The sequence below is a fragment of the Petromyzon marinus genome (assembly GCF_048934315.1).
Source record: "Petromyzon marinus isolate PM22_M1 ecotype Great Lakes invasive population chromosome 68 unlocalized genomic scaffold, UKy_Petmar_22M1.pri1.0 chr68_unloc.1, whole genome shotgun sequence".
Classification (NCBI taxonomy): Eukaryota; Metazoa; Chordata; class Hyperoartia; order Petromyzontiformes; family Petromyzontidae; genus Petromyzon; species Petromyzon marinus.
This window is the reverse complement of record NW_027422597.1, coordinates 6,636,507-6,660,960: the sequence shown is the minus strand read 5'-3', so window position 1 is coordinate 6,660,960 and position 24,454 is coordinate 6,636,507. Positions and strand designations below refer to the sequence as shown.

The following is a 24,454-nucleotide window of genomic DNA, read 5'->3' as shown; positions in this document are numbered from 1 at the left end:
CCTCCCATACCGCATCAGTCCATCTCTTCTCCAGTCTATGTCATGCCCGTTTAGCCCCCTCTATGCAGCCATAGAGAATCCGCTTTACCATGCGGTGGCTGGGCATAGGGGCTACTTGAACCAGCCAACAGCCGCGCTAGCCAGAGGAGTTCACCGATGGGAATGTGTCCATATCTTTCAAGGATATGTGAGCTCGTCACAATCCAGTCTGGTTAAACTCGGGATGGATTGTAGGCAGGGTCAGCCTGAATGTTTCTAACTGGCACAGATATCCCTTTAGAGGCCTCCACGTCATTCTCAAAAGCAGAAAGAAGGGAGGGCATCACTGTGGCCGAGAAATCCTTGAACTTTGAGTGACAGAGCAAGTAGATTTCACACAGCGTTTCGCAGCCAAATGAAAAGATAATGCTGCCCGACTGATTCAAAGTGAGACCTCAGCTGCCAAATAGGAGCTGGTCATAAGCACACTGCCCACACTCGCACAAATACAAGGATCCCCAGTATAGCTTTAAGATACTGTTTTGGAAAGTGCTGTCAGCGAGTAACACCTACGAAGGCCAGCACGGCACACGAGGGGGAGGTCCAGGACCAGTTCAGATAATCGTCACTGTTGTTCACCGAGTCGACACGCGCTCACACCTCCTATGGCCACGCGTGGGTCTACCCCCCACCCCCTCACCTGTGATACAGCATGGCCAGGAACTGGACAATGAGCATGCTGGCGGAGGTGATGAGGAACATGAAGGCGAGGGGCGGCACTTTGATGAACGTCCCCTCATTCTTCATGCTCGGGATCTCGATGTTGAGGTCAGCTCCCACGAACTGCAGCGCCAGGGTCGCCACCAGCCACAGCGCGTTGATCAGGAAGTAGACAAAGGTGCCCTGCAGGTAGAGAAAGGCAGACCGGGGGGGGGGGGGGGGACGGGGGGGGGGGGGGACCCGAGGCTATTTAGGGACCCCCTCTTTGTGAGTTCAATTCCGTCCCCTACTGTCCATGCCCAACACTAAATTGTAACTTATGTTGTTATTCTTTTATGGTTTATACATTTTAGAATAATTATTAGAATAATTTGCAATAAATTAGTAGGAATAATAAGTCATAGATAATGCAATGTCCTTTAAATCTTCCTCTAGCACATACCAAGTACGGTAAGTACTTGGTTAATGCCTGGTGGTCGCACAACGCGTTGTTGGTGGAATGCGATTCTTCTGTTATTGAAGCATCTCCGGTACCCGCGATGATACGTCGCCAGTACCTTGTTTCTTATCTCGAAGAGTTCCTGATTCACACGTTTCTTGTGATCGTCATCTTCCTCCAGAGGCTTGAGGTAGTCGCTGATCATGCTCTTCCAGAACTTGTCTTCCTTCTATAAATTCCCGATCACGGGACAGAAGGTTCACTTTGTGCGATTATCCAAATAACAACAACTTACTCCGATGAATAATATTACTATTAAGATGTAATTCCCTACCATTGCACAGTTATTTTCTCGCTGTCGAAGAGAGATATAGGAAGCGACTCAGTGAACCAAGGAGGAATCACAAAATATATGGGAAGGCCGCAGCCATGCACACTGTGACAGTGCTACCAACAACTGCCCAAGCTATGCAGTCCTCCGGCCAATTAATGAGGGTTCACACGTGGCAGGGAATCGGAGCAACTGGAGAAAACACACTCCATCCCATAGAGACGGAACAGTGGAGTCCATATTTTCTGTACCGCCATCGCCTGTCAAGTTCATAGTTCCATTTATTTGGTATAGCCCTGTGAGCCATTCGGCTCTTGAATCGGGTGCAACCGCTCCTTTCTGATGCCCACGGGAAGGGAGATTAATTACATCATCTCAGTGTGTAATCCACCAACCATGCGTAGCAGCAGCATTGCCACCACCACCTCCAGAATAATAACATCACTTCCTCCCCATTGCCCAGAATTGTTATCCGGAATGCGCTATCAGTGTCGTGATATGAGAAAAAAACTGCAAGTGGAACTCACGCAAAGCAATGCAGTGATTCCCTACACGATAAAGAATGGCCCAACGGAAGCGGATATCACAGAACTAGTCCTTTTTTCAAACTGTCTCAAAGCCACAAATTACAAGGACCGCGCCACTTGTTTAATCGTCACAGAAAACGACACTCAGCCAAGTGACTGGTCAGCGAAATTTGGACAACTGGGCAACGCGTTGAACAATTAAGATCCAGACCATCAACCCCAACATTCATATAAAATATAAAGCGTAAACATCTGGATATTATTTTGATAAATATATTTCAACGGAAAGGGCCCAATTAGCTCTCAGGCTTTGTTTTACGAAATATTTTCTTCATCAAAGTAAACCAAGCACACAAAGTTTATGTTTAGGGATTTGTAGACAGCATATTAAACACACAATCCGGAACACAACACACAGGCTGAGATAGCTACCATCTATTCCAATAACAACCTCTGCCGTACTTTCTAAGCTGAGCTCTTATTCTTGGTTCTTTCGGTAAAGTCACGTAGAAGGGAAACAATAAAATAATAAAAATATAAAACAATAAAAATATATTTATATTTTTTATTATTTTATTGTTTCCCTTCTACGTGACTTTACCGAAAGAACCAATAATATGAATCCCTGCAGTCACGGAAGCTTTAAATCAAAAGCTGAGCTCTGTCGATTACCTTTTGTCCACAACAACTGCAGTGCAGTAGCCTCACTACCGTCTCTATTAACGTTTGTCCTTATCTTCTGGGCACTTATGCACAACAAGGACAAAGATCCCCGTGTAGCCTTAACAGACTGTTGGAGAAAGTGCTTGATGCGACCACCTCTGAACGCCAACACGGCGCACGAGGAGGTGAGTGGCGAGCACCACGCCCGACCACACTTGTCTCCCCAGTTGAGATATTTATACACAGCATCGGGTACTCATTTAAGGCTGAGTCAACCTAGGGGAGGCCTAGAACTGGTTCAGATAATCGTCACTGGTATTGGTGGCCGTGAGCGGGAATTGAACTCGGGTCGCCAGATTCTAAGTGCAGTGCGTTAACCACTGCGCCACTGCTCCCCACAATGTATACATAGCACACGTGCAGAGAGTGACACACACAGACACATGGACCCACCTCATCGAGGGAGCACCTCTGCGTGATAGCATAACCCTGAGTCAGGACGTTCTCAAACATGACCTGCATCTTGTGGTGGCGCTGCCACACGAGGTCATGGTGTCCTGCAAGGAACAAAGGAGGACAGCGATGTGTGGTGCGCTCCCACAGTGGCCCAGGAAAAAGTTAACCATGACCCAGTGGAGAGAGCTGCATGAATATCAACGATGGTTACACGTTGGTGATTATTCCTATCATTAGGCTGCAAGAAAGCCTGGCTGAGTCACAAGGCTCTGTCTTCATGAGGATCTGACCAAGTTACCGTAGTAGAGGGGTAATGTTGCTGCTGAGTGTGGTCCAAATTAAGTGATTTTCAGGTATGTTTTTTTTCAGGATTGTTATATTTTGGTCAATACCAATTACACATGGGTGGAAACTGGAGAACCCAGAAGATGCCAATGCAGAACAGGGGAAGAGAATACAGTCACCCACGCTTCTACAGCAGCAGCAGAGCGACATGCACTCATTACACACAGAGTGCTTGCCACAAATTAACCACAATACATTGCGGATCTTGCCAAGGAGCATAAACCATCACACGAACTTCGTTCATCCGCTCGTTGAACAAAGACGGTCATCGCATTGCGCGATTAAGATGCACGGTCTTGTTTAACTGACAAGCAAAGACTTTGCCTTTGTTTCATGAAAATATTACCTTTGGCATGGAGGGCGAGGTCCGTGTCTGATTCATCTGGACGTCGTCTTTCGCTCTCTGCTCCTTCTAGATGCTCCATCTGAGTGTTCGTCGTCTTTCCATCAAGTTCCACTGTGCACGATTCCACTCGGCTGGGAGGGATGATGACAAACTGTTAAACTAAACCTTTTTTTATTTCATTTTACCAGATAAGGCCCACTGAGCTATACAGCTTTTTTTCAGAATCGACGTGGCTATCACAAATTATAATTCAATTAAGTGGCTTATCACGTGGAAAATTCCAGCAGCCAAACACTCATTGCATGATGAATCTAAATAAGGAGAGAAAGTAATAGACGCAGACTCCACATAAGCAACAGGCATCGTCAGGGTTGGGATCGAAGCCACGACCTCCTACATACCAGGCGAGGTAGTTAACATCTCACCACCACGGCACCACAGATACGAGCACAACAAGAATCACATTCTATACGTTGAGACAAGACTCATTGACTTTTGAGAATTTTTTTGTGTCGTGAACCCTCCTCCACCCGACATAGTCATTCAAGAATCAGAATCTGTATTTATACTGCAGGTGGAATCCGATGAGCAATGAATCTTTTTCACAAATGTCCAGTAGGGGGCATGGGGTCAGAAAATTACCACAACAAAAAAACAATATAAAAAACGATAGGAATGTCAAGTATAGGAAGGTAAGCAAATTACGAAAAAAATAATTAAAATAAAGTGTATGAGTGCAAATTGCATAAGTACATCAGTTACTGCTGATTTTTCAATACTACATGCAAGCTTGGGGCAAGGCAGCAAAACAACAACAGTCCCAAACCACACCAAGATAACAGTCCCTCAATAGCATGGCACAAACATTGAACTATCGATACACGACAGGTAAGGAACAAAGTTAAAAGCATGGCTACAGGGGCTGAGTGAGGTTGTGGTACCTTGAAATGTCATCCTCCTGACTCATCGCTGCGTTTTCCTTCGGATAGACGCTGATCCTCCACTGGAAGCAGTCCCACTCGAGTGGAAGCACACAGCATCTCGCACCATTGCAACGATGCATGCGTTTCTTCTTCTGCTGGGGGGGGAATGGGCATTGTGTTGGTAGGGTCCTTCAACGATATCAATCCAGCAGGAATTTCAAACAACTTGGAAGGTAGCTGCAGCTGATCGGTGAACCAGCGGCAATAACTGTCCGACCTCTGCGGTCCTCCATGTATGAAGGTTTTATTGGTAATCATTGTGTCTACTAGTAAGAAGAAATCAGAGCACCATGGAGAAAACCCAAAAATGTGAGGGAGAAACATCCCGTCAAATACAGATGGAACAGATAGCATCCACAATTGTCGTACTGCATTCTCCTGCGAGCCACGGTACGACTTCCTCCCCGACACCCACAACATACATACATCTGAACCAGTCCTTGGCCTCCCCTATATTGACTCAGCCTCAAAAATGAGTACCTAATGCGGTGGTTATTTAACATCACCACAAGGGAAACAAAGGTGGCCGGCGTGGTTCTGGCCACCGACCTCCGTTTGTGCCATTCCAGCCTTCACAGGTCCTTTTCGCTAACAGCAATTGCCCCAACAGTCGGTTAAAGACTACACGGGGGATCTGTCTCTTAAGGGGGGTGGGGGACAAATGTTATACTTCTTTCGCAGTGTACGTAGATAATCATGCTAATCAGAGGTGCGGGACAGAGCAACAGAGGAGAATGGAGCAAGATACTCTTTGGTTCTTTTGGTAAAGTCACGTAGGTATAAAATAAAAAAATAAATTAAATCACGACGTTTCGATTGCAACACAAGCAATCATCATCAGGTGTGAGAACCACAGCAAGAAAATGTTCACTGAAGTGGGAGAGATGCCGAGGTTAAGGAGGTTATATAGGTCAGAGAGGGGTGGGAGGGGGGAAAGGGAGGGGAGGAATAGGGGTAGGGGAGAGTTGCGTGGACGTTAGGGATTTAAACGTGAGACTGGGCAGGGGGAAGTGGGCAGGGCTAAAAGTGAGAGGCTGAGGGAGCTGGAGATGCGCAGGGGGGAGAGGGAGCAAAGCAGCAACACGACTGCAGTCAAAGCCGATGTGGGCGCCCAAAGAAAAATAGCAGCACTGCTAAACGCTGGGGATGCAATTAACTCGGTAAAATAGAATAGTACCCGGTAAATAAGATGGAACAAACATGAACAGTTAAATTTGTACCTGGTTAATAACATCTTTCCAATGATTGCTCAATTCGTATCCATCTTCTCAGTTGAAGTTATGTCTGTTTATATATCTGGATGGCTTCATGAACAAACTTTTGATAGTAGCCAGACAGTTTTTATAGCACTTTGTTCTCGGAAAAAAACAATATCATGAGAGCCCAAAGCATTATAGCAATGATCAGCAACGGCGGAGGAATTAGTTCTGCCGTGTTTCAGATCTGACTTGTTCTCGCGGATACGGTCAGAGACATGACGTTTCGTCTCCCCAATGTAACAGTCTCCACAGATGCAACTTAGTGTGTAGACTCCAGGGTATTGCAAGTCAGGAATGACATCCTTCACAGATGGGACTAGATCACGGATTTTGTGTACTGTACTGAATCGGACCTGGATCTTGTGTTTGTTTAATATTTTGGCAATCTTTTTGGTCACGCCTGCTATGTATGGTAACGTGATGGTTTTGATCGGCGTCTCAGGGAGTTGTTTCTCCATAGTTGGAGAAACCGCTTTGCAGATAAATGCGGTCCGAGTATCCATTAATCTTAAGGGCTTGGTGTATGTGTTCCAGTTCACTGGCTAGGTGGTGTTGCTCAGAAATGCAATGGGACCTATGGTGTAGTGTTTTGATGAGGGAATTCTTCTGTGCAGGATGGTGGTGGGAATCAGGTTTCAGACAGGAATCTGTGTGGGTTTCCTGTAGACAGTGTCCCAAAGAACCATCAGGTTTCTTCTCAAACAGACAACGGAACAAGAAGGCGCAGCTAATCGAGTCGCTAACCTTCCTCAAGAGATGACGCGATAACCAGGTAGTACCTATCGCATTTACACTCACTTCTACTACTGTCACTTCTCCTAATGCTAAATGGATCTTGTTTAAAGCCAGCCTATCACTAATCTCAGAAATAATAAAATTGCTCCGATTTGAACTTGATAGTTTAGACAAGACTCTCTTACAATCACACCTAATATTAACAGCCAACATGTCCAATTCTGATTGGGACTATGTTGATAACATGACAGTCTCCTCTGCTAATTCAATGTCAACCAAATGTAAAGTTAACTTGATCGCTAGATGCAACCTCCTGTCAAAAAAGAAGCCTGATTCACACGTTAAAAAGTTAGATGTTAACAAGATTGTCATCAATCAGAGTAACATCCCAATCTCTAACAGCCTAAAATCGGTACTAGCTAAAGGGTTGAATTTCACAGTCACCCCTAAACATATCCCAGTAGATGATATTATCTCCCAGGTTGACATAGCCCTCAAAGCCTTGGGACACATCCTGACAGACGTTGCTAGAGCTGAAATTGCCATCATCTTTAAAAATGCCAAAAAAACCATTAGTAACATTAGCAAAGACGAGCGCTCGGAACTCGAAAAAAATTGAAAAAGAGGGATGACGTAATTATCCTCTCGGCTGATAAGGGCAATGCCACTGTCATCATGGATAAAACCACATACAACAACAAAATCCAGGACCTTCTTAATGATGGTATCTACACCAAAATCAACAAAGATCATACTAACAGCCTGACTACAAAAAAACAATAATATCACTACCAGCTCGACTTCTCTTATCGAACCAGTCAAACGGCTCTCCGTAAAACCTTCTGCTTCTAGAACACCCAGATTCTATGGTCTTCCTAAGATCCATAAAGAAGGCACTCCACTTCAGCCCATCGTTTCCACTGTCAACTCACCTACCTACAAGCTGGCCCATTTTCTGTCTGATACCTTGCTTCCATTCACTTGGTAAGACTAGCTCAGCAGTACTTAATTCAGCTCACTTAGTCTCTCTAATCAAGGGCATATCACTGTCCCCAGATGATCATCTCGTCAGCTTTGATGTGGTTTCTCTGTTCACCAAGGTTCCAGTACCTGACACCTTAGGTTTAGTCCAACATGGACTAAACCCTGATGTTCCTACTCTGGTTAGGCACTGCCTTACCAACACTTACTTCACCTGGAATGGTACTTTCTACAAACAAAACAAAGGTACCCCCATGGGTTCCCCCTTATCACCAGTGATAGCGAATGTTCTCATGGAGAAATTTGCAACAGATGCCATCCAGACATCCACCATACGTCCTTCCTTGTGGAAGATATATGTGGATGACACTTTCATAATTTGGCCACATGGCCTGCCAACATTTAACCAATTCCTCAACCACATCAATTCCATACACCCATCCATCAAATTCACCATGGAAGTGGAGAAGGGTGGTAAGCTACCATTCCTGGATGTTTTGTTTGAGAATAAACCTGATGTATCTTTGGGATACTGTCTACAGGAAAGCGACCCACACAGATGCATATCTGAAACCTGATTCCCACCACCATCCGGCAACAGAATAATTCCCTCATCAAAACACTACACCATAGGGCCCATTGCATTTCTGACCAACACCACCTAGCCAGTGAACTGGAACACGTATACCATGCCCTTAAGATGAATAGATACTCTGACCGCATTATCCGCAAAGCGGTTTCTCCAACCCTGGAGAAACAACCCCCTGAGACGCTGATCAAAACCATCACATTACCATACATAGCAGTCATTACCAAAAAGATTGCCAAAATCTTAAACAAACACAAGATCCAGGTCCGATAGCAGTGCTGCTATTTTTCTTTGGGCGCCCCCATCGGCTTTGGCTGCAGTCGTGTTGCTGCTTTGCTCCCCCCCCCACGCATCTTTAGTTCCCTCAGCCTTTCACTTTTAGCCCCGCCCACTTCCCCCCGCCCAGTCTCAAGTTCCAATCCCTAACGTCCACGCTACGCTCCCCTCCCCCTATTCACCCCCTCCCCCACCCCTCTCTGACCAATATAACCTTGGCATCTCTCCTACTTCAGTAAACATTTTCTTGCTGTGGTTCTCACACCTCATAATGATTGCTTGTGTTTCAATCGAAACGTCGTGATTTAATTTATTTGTATTTTATACCTTCGTGACTTTACCGATAGAACCAAAGAGTATGGATCCCTGCAGTCAGGAAAACTTCAAATCTAGAATGGAACAACACTCCAAGTAGCTATACTCTTTGGTTCTTTCGGTAAAGTCACGTAGGTGTAAAATAAAATAAATCATGACGTTTAGATCACAACACAAGCAGTCGTCCTCAGGCAAAAAATATGTATATATTCCAGCAGTAGAACTGCTGAACCAGCGACAGAGCAGTTACAACAAAGTTATATATGTGGTATTACCTTGTTATCACGGCATCTCTCGAGAAAGGTTAGCGATTTTTCTTTCTGAGGATGACCGCTTGTGTTGCGATCGAAACGTCGTGATTTATTTTATTTTACACCTACGTGACTTTACCGAAAGAACCAAAGAGTATGGATTCCTGCAGTCACGAAAGCTTCACTCCAAATAGCGTTGGACACAAAAACGACAAGAATAACGATAACAAGCAAAGTAACTCACCTCCTTTGGGTTGGGCTCAGAAGGCGCCTTGGTCTCGCGCGTGCCCCATGACACGTTGTACATGTTGACCAGCGAGTAGATGAGCAGCAGCAGGTATCCCGTGGGGATGCAGATGAAGTACATGAAGCCGTGCACGATGCAGAAGAACTCGCGTGGGTGCAGCACCGCGGTGATGAGGTAGATGCCCGCAAGCATGATGAAGAAGATGCCGCTGGGCGTGAGGATGCCGTTCTTGATGAAGTCGCCGACCATAGCGAGCAGCGTGCCCGTCATGAGAAACATGTAGACCACGGTGAGCACCATGGCCACCTTAAACAAAAAAAATAAACTATTTACTTTACCAGGTAAGGCCCACTGAGGCATACAGCTCTTTTCAGAAGCCAACTGGCCCAAATGATAGCTTAACGAAGTGGCTTATCACGTGGGAATGCCGCCCCTCCCTCCAGGTTGTGCACACAGACAAAGATGCCTGTGAGACGATTTGTAACACCTGTTGTTTTTTATGGTTTATGGAAAGAGGAGGCCTGGGTCTGGGAAGCGGTGAGAGTTGGTCACACAGGAGGGAATATCGCCTCCCTCTAGATTGTGAGAGAGACAGAGAGACGCCTTCGAGACGATTTGTAACATCGGTTTGTTTTACTTTTGGTGGTTAATGGAAAGAGAAGGACAACAGAACTATGCCCTAAATGACGCACACAAGGACACACACACACGTACGGACACACACATACGGACAGACCACGACACAGCTAAATCAAAAGAAGCTCCGCCTTGTGGGGAGGAACCAAGAGGAGGGATTTTGGCATAAAAATAGGACACTGCAGCATTGAAACCTCAGTTCGGCCGGCTCATCGGAGCTCGGTTCAGCTCGGCTGAGCTTAGCTCAGCTCGGCTCATCAGCTTGCCGACAGCTTATCAGTAAACAGGCAAGACCCGCTTGATAGCGACGAGGCTACGTGGTGCGAGTCAGCATCATCAAAAGTAGTATTGCAACGAACCTGCATCGCCAGCGCCGATTGCGCAACTGGGTCAACACTCAACACCACTGTGCACGCTGCGAGCGAGCTGTGGGCGCCATCTACCGACCGAGTTCCGCAACTGCGTGTCAACTGGTCAACCTACGTCAGCTGAACCAGTTCACTACGGTGACAGAAGAACCGACTGATACGTATGACGCACACCGCCCCACCACACGGCAAATCAGGCGTCTGCTTGACAAAGAATCAACTCCGAACACTGACTATTCAACACAATTTATATCAGGGACAAAGACAATCTCAAACCTGAACCATCTGGCCGTGGAAGCATCGCTACAGATCGTGTGATAACAGTCCGTCGTTTATAAGTATATACATAATATTTCTTCCTTCTTAATCCTTTTGTTTTGTGATGGTACTTCCAATCACATAAATTACCAACAGATCCATCAACACGAATTGATTATTGACACCTTCTTCCGCAGAACTACGCTCACGTGGGGAATGGTGTGCCCAACCAGATCCTTGTCAGGCAATCTGGTCCACAATTAATTAAAACTTGGTATAAGATAAAGATCTTCGGGGAAAAAGCGCACACCATCGCATGCCCTTACTCCAAACCATTTCTGTAGTCAAATGATCTTGCCGATGGATCTATTGAGATTTGTGCCTTTGAGAATAATAACTGTTTTTTATTTGTCTTTTCGTATGAATACCTTCGCACAACATTAAGGACTGTATTCATATTCTCCTTTGGTTCTTTTGGTAAAGTCACGTAGAATGAGAATAAAATAATAAATTGATAAAATAAAATAACACAATAAAATTCTCACGACGTTTCGGCCACAACACAAGTGGCCTTCATCAGGTAAAGGGACGAGACTGTCTGGAGGACAGCGCTGGAGCGAACAAAGCCACGCTCAGATCGCGACCTTTAAGCTGTGAGATGAAACAAAGCGCCTTGACAAAGAAATTAGCATAGAATTTAGCATTGAAATAGCTGAGTGATTAGCTTGTGACTGGTCACAGAAATGGCTATGTTAAAGTTAAAGCATACACATCCACAGAGGCACCCCTTGACAAAGGAATTAGCATAGAATTTCTATGCTAATTCCTTTGAAATAGCTGAGTGATTAGTGATTAGTGGATGTGTATGCTTTAACTTTAACATAGCCATTTCTGTGACCAGTCACAAGCTAATCACTCAGCTATTTCAATGCTAAATTCTATGCTAATTCCTTTGTCAAGGCGCTTTGTTTCTTCTCACACAGCTTAAAGGTCGCAATCTGAGCGTGGCTTTGTTCGCTCCAGCGCTGTCCTCCAGACAGTCTCGTCCCTTCACCTGATGAAGGCCGCTTGTGTTGTGGCCGAAACGTCGTGAGAATTTTATTGTGTTATTTTATTTTCAATTTATTATTTTATTCTCATTCTACGTGACTTTACCGAAAGAACCAAAGAAGATGAATCCTTGCAGTCACGAAAGCTTTAAATCGAAATGTATTCATATTTCCCATACGCTCGTGTTACACTGCATAAGAGTTAATTGCTCTGATACCAAAAGGAAAACAACGGATAAGAATTGCCTGGAAGAATTGCTTATGGATCTATAAATGAATGCAGGACGGTGTGGGCTATATATTTTCAAATATATGAACTTGCATATTATAAGTGAAGGTTTTTGGTTCGAATATTATATACATGTTTTAACTTTCTCTCCAACGGCTCATGTCATATGGAAAGGAATCAATGTGACGTTGTCAAAGTGAAATCACACCGTTGTTGATGACACTGTATTGATTCCGAGATTGAGAGTTCACATACTATATTAGAGTTAAGGTTTAATTAGAAATAAATTGATTAATGCAGAAGTGGTCGTGTGATTCTTTCCTGAAATTTTTGCATAAGTGCATAAGATCTGATTCTGCGATGAGATATGAACTTGGGGACCTAAAATACATAAACACACTAATCCATACTCAATAAATGTCAAAGCGAGAATAATTGTATTATACTGATCGATAATACGAAGTTAGACAATGAAGCCGAGTTGACACTAGCATAGCTGCATACGATTGATTGCATTATCCCGATTGATAACCCCACCTCGTCAACGAGGCGGGGCCTGATTATCAAAAAGGCTGTCATTCACATAAACACACCCACTCGCATAAATTAATACGATTATCTCTCGAATTAGCATAATTTATATGCATAATTACCCAAATCATCATAATTTCGGACAAATTATGCAAATTTCAAATTTCATTTAATTGTCATTATTTTCATCAAATTTTCATACACCACATATACAACACCCCCCTGGTGAGACATTGCTTAACCAACACATACTTCACCTGGAATTGAACTTTCTACAAACAGATGGGCTCCCCCCTATCTCCAGTTGTAGCCAACGTGTTTATGGAAAAATTTGAAACTGACGCCATCCAGACTGCCACTCTACGTAAGACCTTATGGAAGAGGTACGTGGGTGACACCTTTGTTATCTGGCCACATGGCCGATCTGCTCTAGACCAATTCCTCAACCACATCAATTCCATACACCCAGCCATCAGATTTACCATGGAGGTCGAAAAAGAAGGCAAGCTACCCTTTTTGGATGTCTTAATTAAAAGAGCCACTCTGTCTACAGGAAAGCTACCCATATGGATGCTTGCTTAAAACCGGATTCCCACCACCATCCATCCCAGAAGAACTCCCTCATCAAGACTCTACACCATAGAGCCCATTGCATTTCCGACCAGGATCACATTGCCAGTGAACTCAAACACGTACACCAAGCTCTCAAGGCTAATGGTTACTCCGACTACACAATCCGCAAAGCCATCACTCCAGTCATGAAGAAGGATCCTCTTGAGGAGCCATTCAAAACCATCACCTTACCCTACATTGCGGGGGTCACAAAAAAGATCTCCAAAGTCCTGAATAAACACAAGATCCAGGTCCGATTCAACACAGTACATAAAATCCGTGACCTGGTTCCATCTGTAAAAGATGTGGTTTCAGACATACAGTACCTGGGCGTTTACAAACTAAATTGCCTCTGTGGTAGCAGCTACATTGGAGAAACCAAATGACATATCTCGGACCGCATCCGTGAACATAAAGCAGACTTTAAACACGGTAGGACGAACTCCTCTGCTGTGGCAGATCACTGTTATAATTCAGTGGGCTCACATGACATTGACTTCTCCAAGATGGAGGTTCTTTGCAAGCCACCCGGCTACCATGAGAGATTCGTTCATGAGGCCATCCACATATACAAGCACGGAGACAATTTCAACCGAGAAGATGGATTCTGGCTTAGTAACCATTGGAAAGATATTCTTAGTTTTTTCGGTAAAGTCACGTTGAAGAGAAACAACAAAATAACAAAATATATATAAAACAATAAAAATTCTCACGACGTTTCGACCATAACTCAAACGGTCATCATCAGGTGTGTCGGTTTGCATAAATTTATTTTGAAAACGGCATATTTATTTATATATAAAAAAATAACGTTTGCGTCACGCGCAACGATGGCAGTTTGCCAGGACTAGTCCATCTATTTTTTGAAAAGAGGAGGGGGGAGACGAAATTTGTTTTGTTTTTATGTATGCTGTCTGAAAGGCACTGTAAGCGTGAACAATCAATCAAGAACTGAAATGATTTATCAAATCTTTCCAATGATTGCTAAGATAGAATCCATCTTCTCGGTTGAAATTGTCTCTGTGTTTGTATATGTGGATAGCCTCATGAACGAATCTCTCATGGAAGCCAGATGGCTTACAAAGAACCTCCGTCTTGGAAAAGTCAATGGCATGTGAGCCTACTGAATTAGAACAATGATCTGCTACGGCCGAGGTGTTGGTCCTACCGTGTTTAAGGTCTGCTTTATGTTCACGAATGCGGTCCGAGATATGGCGTTTGGTTTCTCCAATGTAACTACTACCACAGAGGCAACTTAGTTTGTAGACACCAGGGTATTGTATGTCCGGAATCACATCTTTTACAGACGGAACCAGATCACGGATTTTATGTAATGTGTTGAAACGGACCTGGATCTTGTGTTTATTCAAGATTTTGGAGATCTTTTTTGTGATCCCAGCAATGTAGGGTAAAGTGATGGTTTTGAAAGGCTCCTCAAGAGGGTTCTTCTTCATGGTTTGAGTGATAGCTTTGCGGATTGTATAGTCGGAGTAACCATTAGCCCTAAGAGCTTGGTGTACGTGCTTGAGTTCACTGCTTATGTGTTCCTGGTCGGATATGCATTGGGCTCTATGATACAGAGTCTTGATGAGAGAATTCTTCTGTGATGGATGGTGGTGGGAATCCGGTTTCAGATAAGCATCCGTATGGGTAGCTTTCCTGTAGACAGAGTGGCTCATTGAACCATCAGGTCTCTTTTTAATTAGGACATCCAAAAAAGGTATCTTGCCATCTATTTCGACTTCCATGGTAAACCATTTCGGTTCTTAATTGATTGTATTTTACGGTGACTTTCAGACCCCAGCCCTTTCGCTGGCATTGCCTCTTAATACCTCTTAGACCACGGTCAATGGTATGGTTTATAACATGTAGTACAATAATTAATAGTATAACATTGTAATGTTTAACATAACTCATAAGGCAATATATAGCATCGTAATTGCATAGTGAATATACAGCAGTGTGGTATATAGTTAGGTTCATATAATAAGACGTAGTTTAATGTCACAAGTCTAATATTTTCTATTCTAAAGTATAGGGTAGTGTAAAGTAAAACATTGTATAATTCAAAGGTGAAATTTGTCTATGGATATGATATTACACCATGTAGTTTAGATTGGAAGGTATAATATTGTATTATACTGGTAGGAACGAAGTTGTAAACTGAGTGTACCAGCCTGCAATAGATTAATGTGTCCGTCCGTCCGTCTGTCCCCTTTCAATACTTTAACGAAGTGAAATCTCCTGCTGTTGGGTGTAAACATTCCAATGTTCCTACCAGCCCACCCTGCAGGGACCTGTTATAGTAGTCCAGTTTATAGCATAGTCATAAGGCAACTCAGGACACAACAGCGCACCTTGGCTGTTGCTCTTGCCTTTCTTCCCTACTTGTGTTCCCAGCCCCCACCCTCCTCCTCTCCGGAGGTGATGCTGGTAACATGCAAATTCATATTTAAACTCCGCCCACACAGCTTAATAGACGCGGTCCATGCTTGACAGCGTTCATTCAAGCTCTGTCTTCCGGACAGACCTGTCTCTTCACCTGAAGAAGGCCACTTGTGTTGTGGCCGAAACGTCGTGAGAAATGTTATTGTTTTATTTTATTATTTTATTCCCATTCTACGTGACTTTACCGAAAGAACCAAGAAGAGCAAGCGGGGGCTTACAATAGCTGTCATCTACAACCATCGTCTTCACCGCTGTCAGAATAATTTTCCTAGCTTTCTGGTCTGTTAGATTGTGGGTCACTTGGCTATCGCTACATCATCTGTGGTGAAATGAACTGTGTCGGACCGACTGGTTCTTATAGTAAAATCAACAGTGATTTTGCCGAGATGTTCAACAGTCAGTTTAACCCAGCACGTCAGCGGCTCAATACGTCGCTCGTGAAATATACTGGATTACATCTTCACATTTAGAGATGTCATAACTTTGACCAATGTTCTTATCGAAAACGTGGGTATTCGGATCACAGTCTTATGACGTGCAAAGTGGCATTACCGATTATTCGCCCACCCATCACAACGATATCATAGAGAGACTGGAAAGGACTGGACCACGATGCTTTCCCTCACAAGATCCTGTAATCATCAGCGCATCTGAATAATGCATCAACGGTCGATTCATTTGCAGGTCAATTAGAAAATGACATTACCACTGTTCTTGATTAACTCGTGTCCATCCAAAAAACCACAAAGAGAACGTGCAGAGTGACTTTCTGTCACTGGAGGCGATCACTGTGAAACAGATGCAGAGGAGGCTGGGGTATCTTTGGAAGAAAACTGTTTTCCAGACTGTCACACTCCCTTACAGAGCCGCCTGCAGATCTGCAAACCAGCTCATTATTGAGTCTCGCAGATCATTCTATGGTCTGCGCATCAATGAGTTGGCTCGCAACCGCGTGCTCTGTGGCACGTTGTGAAGGGCCTGTTGCACTCCAACCCCATCAACCAGTCAACCCGGTCTGTGCACAGTACGTGTGACGTTCTTTGACAATAAAGTGATGATTAAGATGGCAGTTTCTAACTTGCATGCAACGTATTCTCCCGCTCTTTCATCTGAGTTTGATCAACCTGATAACCAATGCAAAGTCGAGACCCTGGCACCATCGTCGGTAGCAGAGGTGTCAATGTTTCTTGCATGGCTTCCAAATAAGACATTGCCACTCGACTAAATCCCGATATTTATTCTCAAAGTATGCTTGGACGTACTTGTGCTGCCGATTGTCCACCTGTTTCCCAGACCATTGCAAAATGGCGCAGGTAGCACCGCTCCTGAAAAAGTTGGCTTGAGCCATAGTGACCACCCAGACTATCACCCAACCTTAAACATGAGTATGATTTCAAAGGTCATAGAGCGCCTATGTCTGAAGCGGTTAATTCCCCACGTCACTGCATTGTAGTCGGCGTACCGACAATTCCACAGCCCTGAGAGGACTCTACGAGAGGTCAGTGTTGATCTCTAAAAGATCATGGATGACCGGTGCATCGCAGCCTTGGTTGACCTCGATCTCTCAGCCACCTTCGACACCATTAACCATGAGATACTCATTGAGCAGATAAGGTCAAAGTTCGCTGCATTGGGTATGGCACTGAAGCAGATTGAGTCATACCTGTATGGTGGATTACAGTTCGTCAAGCTGGGTGACAAAAAGTCATCGCCTATGTCATGCCTAGTCAGCGTACCACAGGGGTCCATCCTCGGGCCCTTCCAATTTTCAAAATACATCTCTCTGATCGCTGATATCATCTCACTGCGTAACATGAAGTTCTATAAATATGCCGATGACTCACAATTGTACACCGCAATGAAGTCCAAGTTAAATATGGAGAGCCTCGGCAACCTCAAAGATTGCATGCGAGCAGTGCACGTGTGGTTTGCAAGAAATGAAATTGTGGGAGGATCAGATGTGGCAGTCGCAGACTCCAGGATTCAGTTTTCGATTAATATAAATAGCCTCAGCATCGTCCTCAGAATATGTCATGTGATCACCGCGTGCAAAATGTAGTCAAGTCCTGTAATTTTCATATCAGGGCTCTAGGACACATTTGACCACTATTGAGGCGTGATATAACCACCACGGTGACGTGTAGCATAGTATTGATAAGGCACGATTATTGCAACATACTGCGCTATGGGACGTTGCCACGTGTTGTAATTGGTTTTGCAAGTTCAACATACATTGTGGTTCATTTGTGGGAAGCACGTTGTGTGTAATGAGTGCTGCGTGCTGCTGCAGGAGAAGCGTGGGTGCCCACCTTGATCTGCGTGTCGGGCTTTGTCTTGAAGCAGACGGCAATGTACAGAGCGGGCGGAACGATGGCGATGAGGAGTGCCCAGTTTTGGTCCATTTTGAAAAGGAAAGTAAAGCAACCTGAGCACCGGCACGAGACAAATACCACACGAGCTGAATACCATCATCATCATCATTCCCACCACTATCACCATCATTACCATCATCATCACTACAACCACCATCATCATTATCACCACCATCATAGGCATCATCATCACCGTCATAATCACCATCATTACCATCCTTCATAATAAAGGTTTTTGGGTTAGACCGCGTTGATTTATAAATGTGTCGTAACCCTCCACCACCCGACACGGCCAATCAGCAAAAAAAAGTGTCACGTTGACAAAAGACAAATCATTCACTACTTTAGCCCACCGGTGTGTTGAAGAGTGAATCCACATTTACAGTTTGAGTACGACGTTTTGCTGGTAAATACATCCAGCATCATCGGGCAATTCGCCAGAATGGTAAAGCCCTCGCTTGCTCCCGGTTTTATATAGAGCAGCAGGGTGACGTCATCACTTAACTCATATCAGGTGCAGTGATTAGAGGCGGAGGGGGGGTATTGTAATTATATAATCGATTAGTAATCAGTCATTGGTTATGATTAGTAATGAGTTGTAGATTAGTAATTCTTTAAATCAAAATGTAATGTGTATTATTTAATAATACGCTTCCAGGTCGCACTAAGCCTGTAGCTGTCAGAGCGATTAAAGTTATTCTTGTTCCTCCTTATCACCATCATCATAACCATCACCACCATCATTACCATCACCACCACGATTGACAACGACAACCGTCCAACCAGCAGTAAAGTAAAGAGTGCACTCAGATTAACAGTCATGCAGCCTGTGTGTAAATAACTATTTTGCTGAAAGAAACATACAGCAGTTTAAATACCCCAGCACACAAGCAATACTCCTCACAATATCATTAATACGCAAGCAGTGTGCATATGTTACGATGAGAGGATTAACACGAGCAATCGCTTTGAGGCTATGTGCGGTAAACACATAACGATGGACGATTGTTATCAGAAAATATAGCAATCATAAATCTCGTCGCAGGAACAACGACTGTGAGCAGAAGTGTTCCAAGTAAACTTTTTTCACAAACCAAACTATTTTTATTACACCAGATCAGGCCCACTGAGCTATGTAGCTCTTTTTTCAGAAGCAACTTGGCCAGAAATGATAACTCAACAAAGTGGCTTATCACGTGGAAATGTATAGCAGCCAAATAGTATAAACGCGTGATGTTGATTCTAAACGTGGATAGAAAAACCGGAGGACCCGGAGAAAAACAGCACAACCACGAGGAGAAACATACCAATTCCAAATATACAGGCGTCGGAATAGAACCCACAACCTCCTGTATACCAGGCGAGGGAGTTAATGCCTCTCCACCATGGTGCCCTCTCTTTTGATGCAGTCCTTGCATCAAAAGGATGAACCCGGATTAATAAAATAAATACCCAGGACACGTGACAACCCGAAGTCACCTGCAATCATGAGACAGACGGTGGCCGGACCCATGATGGAGGTGGCAGTGTAGAAGATCTGGTAGAGAATGTAGAGTCGAGAGATGGACGGGTTCTTCTTGGCCGTGCGGACGCCATTTTCCAGGATGCTGAAGGTGTTCGCCATCGTGGAGGGGCCCCAGCGCCTCCGCTGGTTGAAGAACTCCTTGAATTCCTGCGGGGCGTTAGTGTAGGCGTCCGATGCGGCGCAGTACTCGACGCGCCAGCCCTGCTGCAGCATCAGCGTGCACAGCCAGCGGTCCTCACCTGCACCCACACATGGGAGAGGGGACGTCCGTGAGTTAGAGGGTAGCCGGCTCGTCGTACCCACAGCCTGGCCGAGCGGCGTATCTCTGTAGCTGCACCGGCAGTAGCCGTCTGCAATTCTCTCTCTCTTTGTATCTTTTTGTATCTCCCACTGCTGCACACGCAGGAGCAGCAGCAACAAGCACCATCATCCGCCTTCAGGAAGCCGACTCTCACCTGTCAATGCTCTCACCTGTCTAGGATCTCACCCGCCCAGGCTCTCACCTGTCCAGGCTCTCACCTAGTTCAGAGTGGTACAGTATATGAGGGACTTTGTCCTTTCACCTCTGAGTACTCGATGGCACATTTCGTCAAATTCGCATAGTGCACATGTTGTATTAATCATGAAGGCTGCAGGAGGTGCGTCTCTTCCCCAGCTTGCTCACTCCACTGCTGGCAGAGGAGCTCGGCAACATTCCCTCTCTCGTGGTATTTTGGCCTCATCTCTGCAAGTTCGCCAGACGTCTTGGAAAGAGATCTGAATACCCACACCTTAGAGTCGCCACATGCGACCTCCCGATCAACTGCGTGGTGAAGCCATTCATACAGAGGGCGTGGTGGGGAGGGGAGCGGTGCATAAAAATCAGACTCAGAAAGCAGAGACCAACATTATAATGATTCATAATAAAGGTTTTGGGTTAGATCGCGTTATTTATAAATGTGTCGAAACCCTCCACTACCCGACACGGCCAATCAGCAAAATAAAGTGTCACGTTGACAAAAGACAATTAGTTCACTACTTTAGCCCACCGGTGTGTTGAAGAGTGAATCCACAACATTTACAGTTTGAATATGACGTTTCGCTGGTAATTACATCCAGCATCATCGGGGAATTCGCCAAAAATCTTTATTATGGATTATAATGATTCATCATTCTGATTTAAAGCTTTCGTGACTGCACGGATTCATATTCTTGGTTCTTTCGGTAAAGTCAGGTAGAAGGGAAACAATAAAAAAGTATTATTTTATTGTTTCCCTTCTACGTGACTTTACTGAAAGAACCAAGAATATGATTCATCATTCGTTCATTGTGGGTCCGATTATCGTGCAGGTATAATATCGAAATCATTCAAGTTGTCAATTGGGCAAGTGTGAACAGATTGTTTTTTTCTGAAAAAGTTAATGTAAATAAATAATATATGTATATTCATGTAAATATTCTCAATATTTTGCTTGCCTTTCAATATTCGGCTTTTGATAATTAAACCAAAACAATTTACGTAGTTGCCCTATGACCTAACAACTTTACTCGATTGGCTCTGTCAGGTGGTGGACGCTTATAGTTAAGATAAATTAACACTATACTTACACGATCATCTAACCCAGCATGAACGCATTGTGAATCATGAATATTGATCGTGAAAGCCTACGTATGAAATTGACGTTGCGGGGTCTCGACCCATGTATTACCGCGATGTATTGTGCAAAAGACGTTCTAAATACATACAACGTCCACGTTTGTCGACGGGATGTTCATATAATTGTAGGGTTTTTTTTTAACCAATGCGACATATCTGCATTGCCTACACCAGCCAGAAGGGTTAGGTGGGAAAATAACAATCAGATCGAGTGTGGCTGCAATTACTTCCACGATATGTATGTTGTGGTTGAACTTTACACGAACAACTTTTGTTTTTCTTCAACCACTTCTTTATTTTTTTATTTAAAGCTTTCGTGACTGCAGTAATTCATATTCTTAGCTCTTTCGGTAAAGTCACGTTGAAGGGAAACATTCGCCACACTCCACCGTATCCTGGACACCACGGCTCGCTCGCCGTGCTTCGCCCGTCTCGCTCACCACCTTGGTTCCCAGTATCACGTCGCTTTGCTCCGCACACACACGTCTTCAACTCTATTCCTATGCGCTCTCCACTGCTGGCTATCCTCCTCAGCTCCTCCGCTATACAGCGTCGTCGCACACAGCGAAACCCAATCTCACTTCTCCATCTCCGCAGACCTCGTCTCCAGCTCCTCTATCACCACGCTCTCTCCACTGCTAACTGCTCCGTCTTCTTCAGCTCCGCTAACTCTATGCTCACTCAACTGGTAAGTGCTTCGTCTTCTTCAGCTCCGCTAACTCTACACACAGTCCTATCTTCCAACTCCGGACCCCAAATCTCCTCAGCTCCCACTCCCAATTATCTTCAGCTCCGACTCTCCCACTCTCTGTGTCTCCTCCCAATTTATCCCCCTTCACATTATTGCTAATTGATTGGCCCGCGTGCCTCCGCACACAACGCATCATCCACCACCTGTCTACTCTCAGACATCCCGGCGCCTCTCCAGTCCCAGCAACAGTCCCAGCCAATCACCGCCGTTGCTTCGCGTCTACCTTAATTGGCCCAACCGATTACCTCACCTTTCAGCTTCTGCACGTGCCTGTCCTAAGGCGACCCACGCTGTTTACGCCTTCCATAGGCTAACCCCCAAATAACCCCAAACTGTCCATGTGATCAATACAATCGCGCAGTTTCCCCAGCACACCTTCCTACTCCACTACATCTATAACATAAAACTAAACTATCTTTTAAATATAATTTTACCAGGTAAGGCCCAGTGTGCCATGTAGCCCTTTTTCAGAAGCGACCTGGCCACAAATAAAAGGTCATCGAAGCAATGGCGGAGCCAGGATTTTCAGTGGGGGGGGGGGGCAACCCCTCAAGCAAAATTAAAAATGTTAGAGGAGTTGTTAGTAATTAAGGAGTTGTTAGTAAGTAAGGAGATGTTAGTAAGCAAGGACTTGTCCCTTGCTTTTTATTTGACGCGTGTGCGGCGATGGCGCAGCCATAGATAGAGGGTCTAATTCAAACCGTGTGTGATCGGCATCACGCTCGCTGAAGGTATGCCTTCAGAGAAGTCGTGTACTGTATATGCAACTGCGCACAATTCTGAGTCACTTATAACTGCTTTGCCATTACTTATTGCCAATTATGGACTAAGACGATTGTCCTATCATCTTATAGAGTCCCTGGCACATAATAATATGCTACACAGTAGCAGTGGGGGTCGCAAAATGCCGATTTATTACTAATAAACCCCAATGATCTGATCGAATTAGGGATTTCAATCGGATCATTGGGGGGGGCACGTGCCACTCCCCCCCCCCCACTGGCTCCGCCAGTGCATTGAAGTGTCTCATCATGTAGAAATTAATATCAGCCAAATGTTCTAAGTGCGTGATGTTGATTCTAAATGTGTAGGGAAAAACCGGAAGACCCCGAGAAAATTTCACGCAACCACAGGGAGAGAGAGACACCCAAAATCCAATATATACGTGTCAGGGTCGGAATGGAACCTACGACCTCCTGTAAACCAGGTAGGGGAGTTAACATCTCACCACCATGACATGTATACATGTTGAACTTCTTTCGCACCGCAGTAACCAACGGTGCTAATCAGAGGTGCGAGATCTAGACACACGTCGAGGATTACCTTGGTCGCACTGGATGTACTGCAGGGCCTCGGTGGCCACCGTGGTGTAGGTCTTGAGGACGTTGTCGTCCATGATGGCCTTAGCCCGGAAGAGGCTGAAGCAGCCAGGGCTGCAGAGAACGCAGCCCAGCACGTGCTCGGCCGTCTTCTGCAGCCAGTGGCCTACCGCGTACTCGAACTTCTGATACCACAGAAGCGGTCCTGTCAGCATATAAACAATTGTGGTTAATTGTCTGAACGCACTCATAGTGAAAACACAATGCAGCAGTCCTAGGATTCAGGTGTGGTTTTCCTGGATAAATATGTTGTATGTGGGTTGTATATTGTATTGTGTGTTGTATGTATGTTGTATGTATATCTGTTGATAAAAACTACTGTGGTTTTTGCATTGGAACCACCACGAGGGGAAGTTTTATTTTTGTTATCGTGGAGAGCGACGTTAGAGGTTTCAATTCCGAGATTGGCAGGAAATGAAATTGTTGACTAAGGGGGATCAAAGGTGGGTCAAGAGGAGGGGTGGAGAAGTACAGGAGGAGGGCGAGGGAATAGGCAGGGGGCAATGGAGGGGAGGATCGGAGACATTTGGGGGGTGTAGAGGGAGGCAGGGTTAGGAGGAAGAGATGATGGCTAGAGGGTCGGGAAGGGCATGCTGGGGAGACGAGAGGAAGGAGTGATGAGAAAGGGGAGGAGGTGAGGGATAGAAGCCGGGAAGAGCGATCCGGGAGGCCACAGTGGAAGGGCGGGATGGCAGGGAGCCAAAGGATCGGTGGTGTCAAGTAAAAACGACACAAGCTCTTTGAATTATTCCCCTGTTTTAATTGTGTATGTGTTATTTGCTTATTTTAAATTGTGTTCATAAATAGATTGGATTTTTCTTGTAACAATGAGTCAAGAGGTGGCTAAATCTGGGTGAAAAGTGGGGTTTGTGTCCTTGCCCAACGCTGGTTCCGCCTTGCTTGACCACTCAACAAATGAATGACATCTGAATTGTGCCGTTAAAATATCGAGATTAGATATTAGTGCGTGCCACGTAATTTTATTTCGTGGCAACTATGTGTGGTGTTAGCCTGCGGTCTGCCTCGGCTCAGCATGGCACATGCCAGCTTATGCCCACTGCTACATTCCCCTGGCAGATTTCATTGATAGATTTTGTCTGTTGGGCACCTAACCTCTAAGGGATGGCCGTCTATTTATTTATTTATTATGTTTGCGAGCCAGCTGGCCAGGAAGGTTGGATGATTACCAAGGTTGGTGATGTGTTTGATTATTACATC

At 44.9% G+C, this 24,454-nt stretch overlaps 1 protein-coding gene across 2 annotated transcripts in view; it reads right to left on the bottom strand.

The window, feature by feature from the left end:
* LOC116957979 (chitin synthase chs-2-like) overlaps positions 1-24,454 on the bottom strand; it is a 36,119-nt gene that overhangs the window by 1,322 nt on the left and 10,343 nt on the right. Inside the window, exons 7-15 of one of the 2 annotated variants that reach the window (XM_076058195.1) lie at positions 23,181-23,381; positions 19,425-19,709; positions 17,883-17,998; positions 9,440-9,748; positions 4,748-4,884; positions 3,807-3,937; positions 3,113-3,216; positions 1,257-1,367; positions 680-882 (exon numbers count right to left, since the gene is read on the bottom strand). In XM_076058195.1, coding sequence (XP_075914310.1) covers positions 680-882; positions 1,257-1,367; positions 3,113-3,216; positions 3,807-3,937; positions 4,748-4,884; positions 9,440-9,748; positions 17,883-17,998; positions 19,425-19,709; positions 23,181-23,381 — 1,597 coding nt within the window. The remainder of the gene's footprint in view (positions 1-679; positions 883-1,256; positions 1,368-3,112; positions 3,217-3,806; positions 3,938-4,747; positions 4,885-9,439; positions 9,749-17,882; positions 17,999-19,424; positions 19,710-23,180; positions 23,382-24,454) is intronic. The other variant, XM_076058196.1, reaches the window with a different exon arrangement.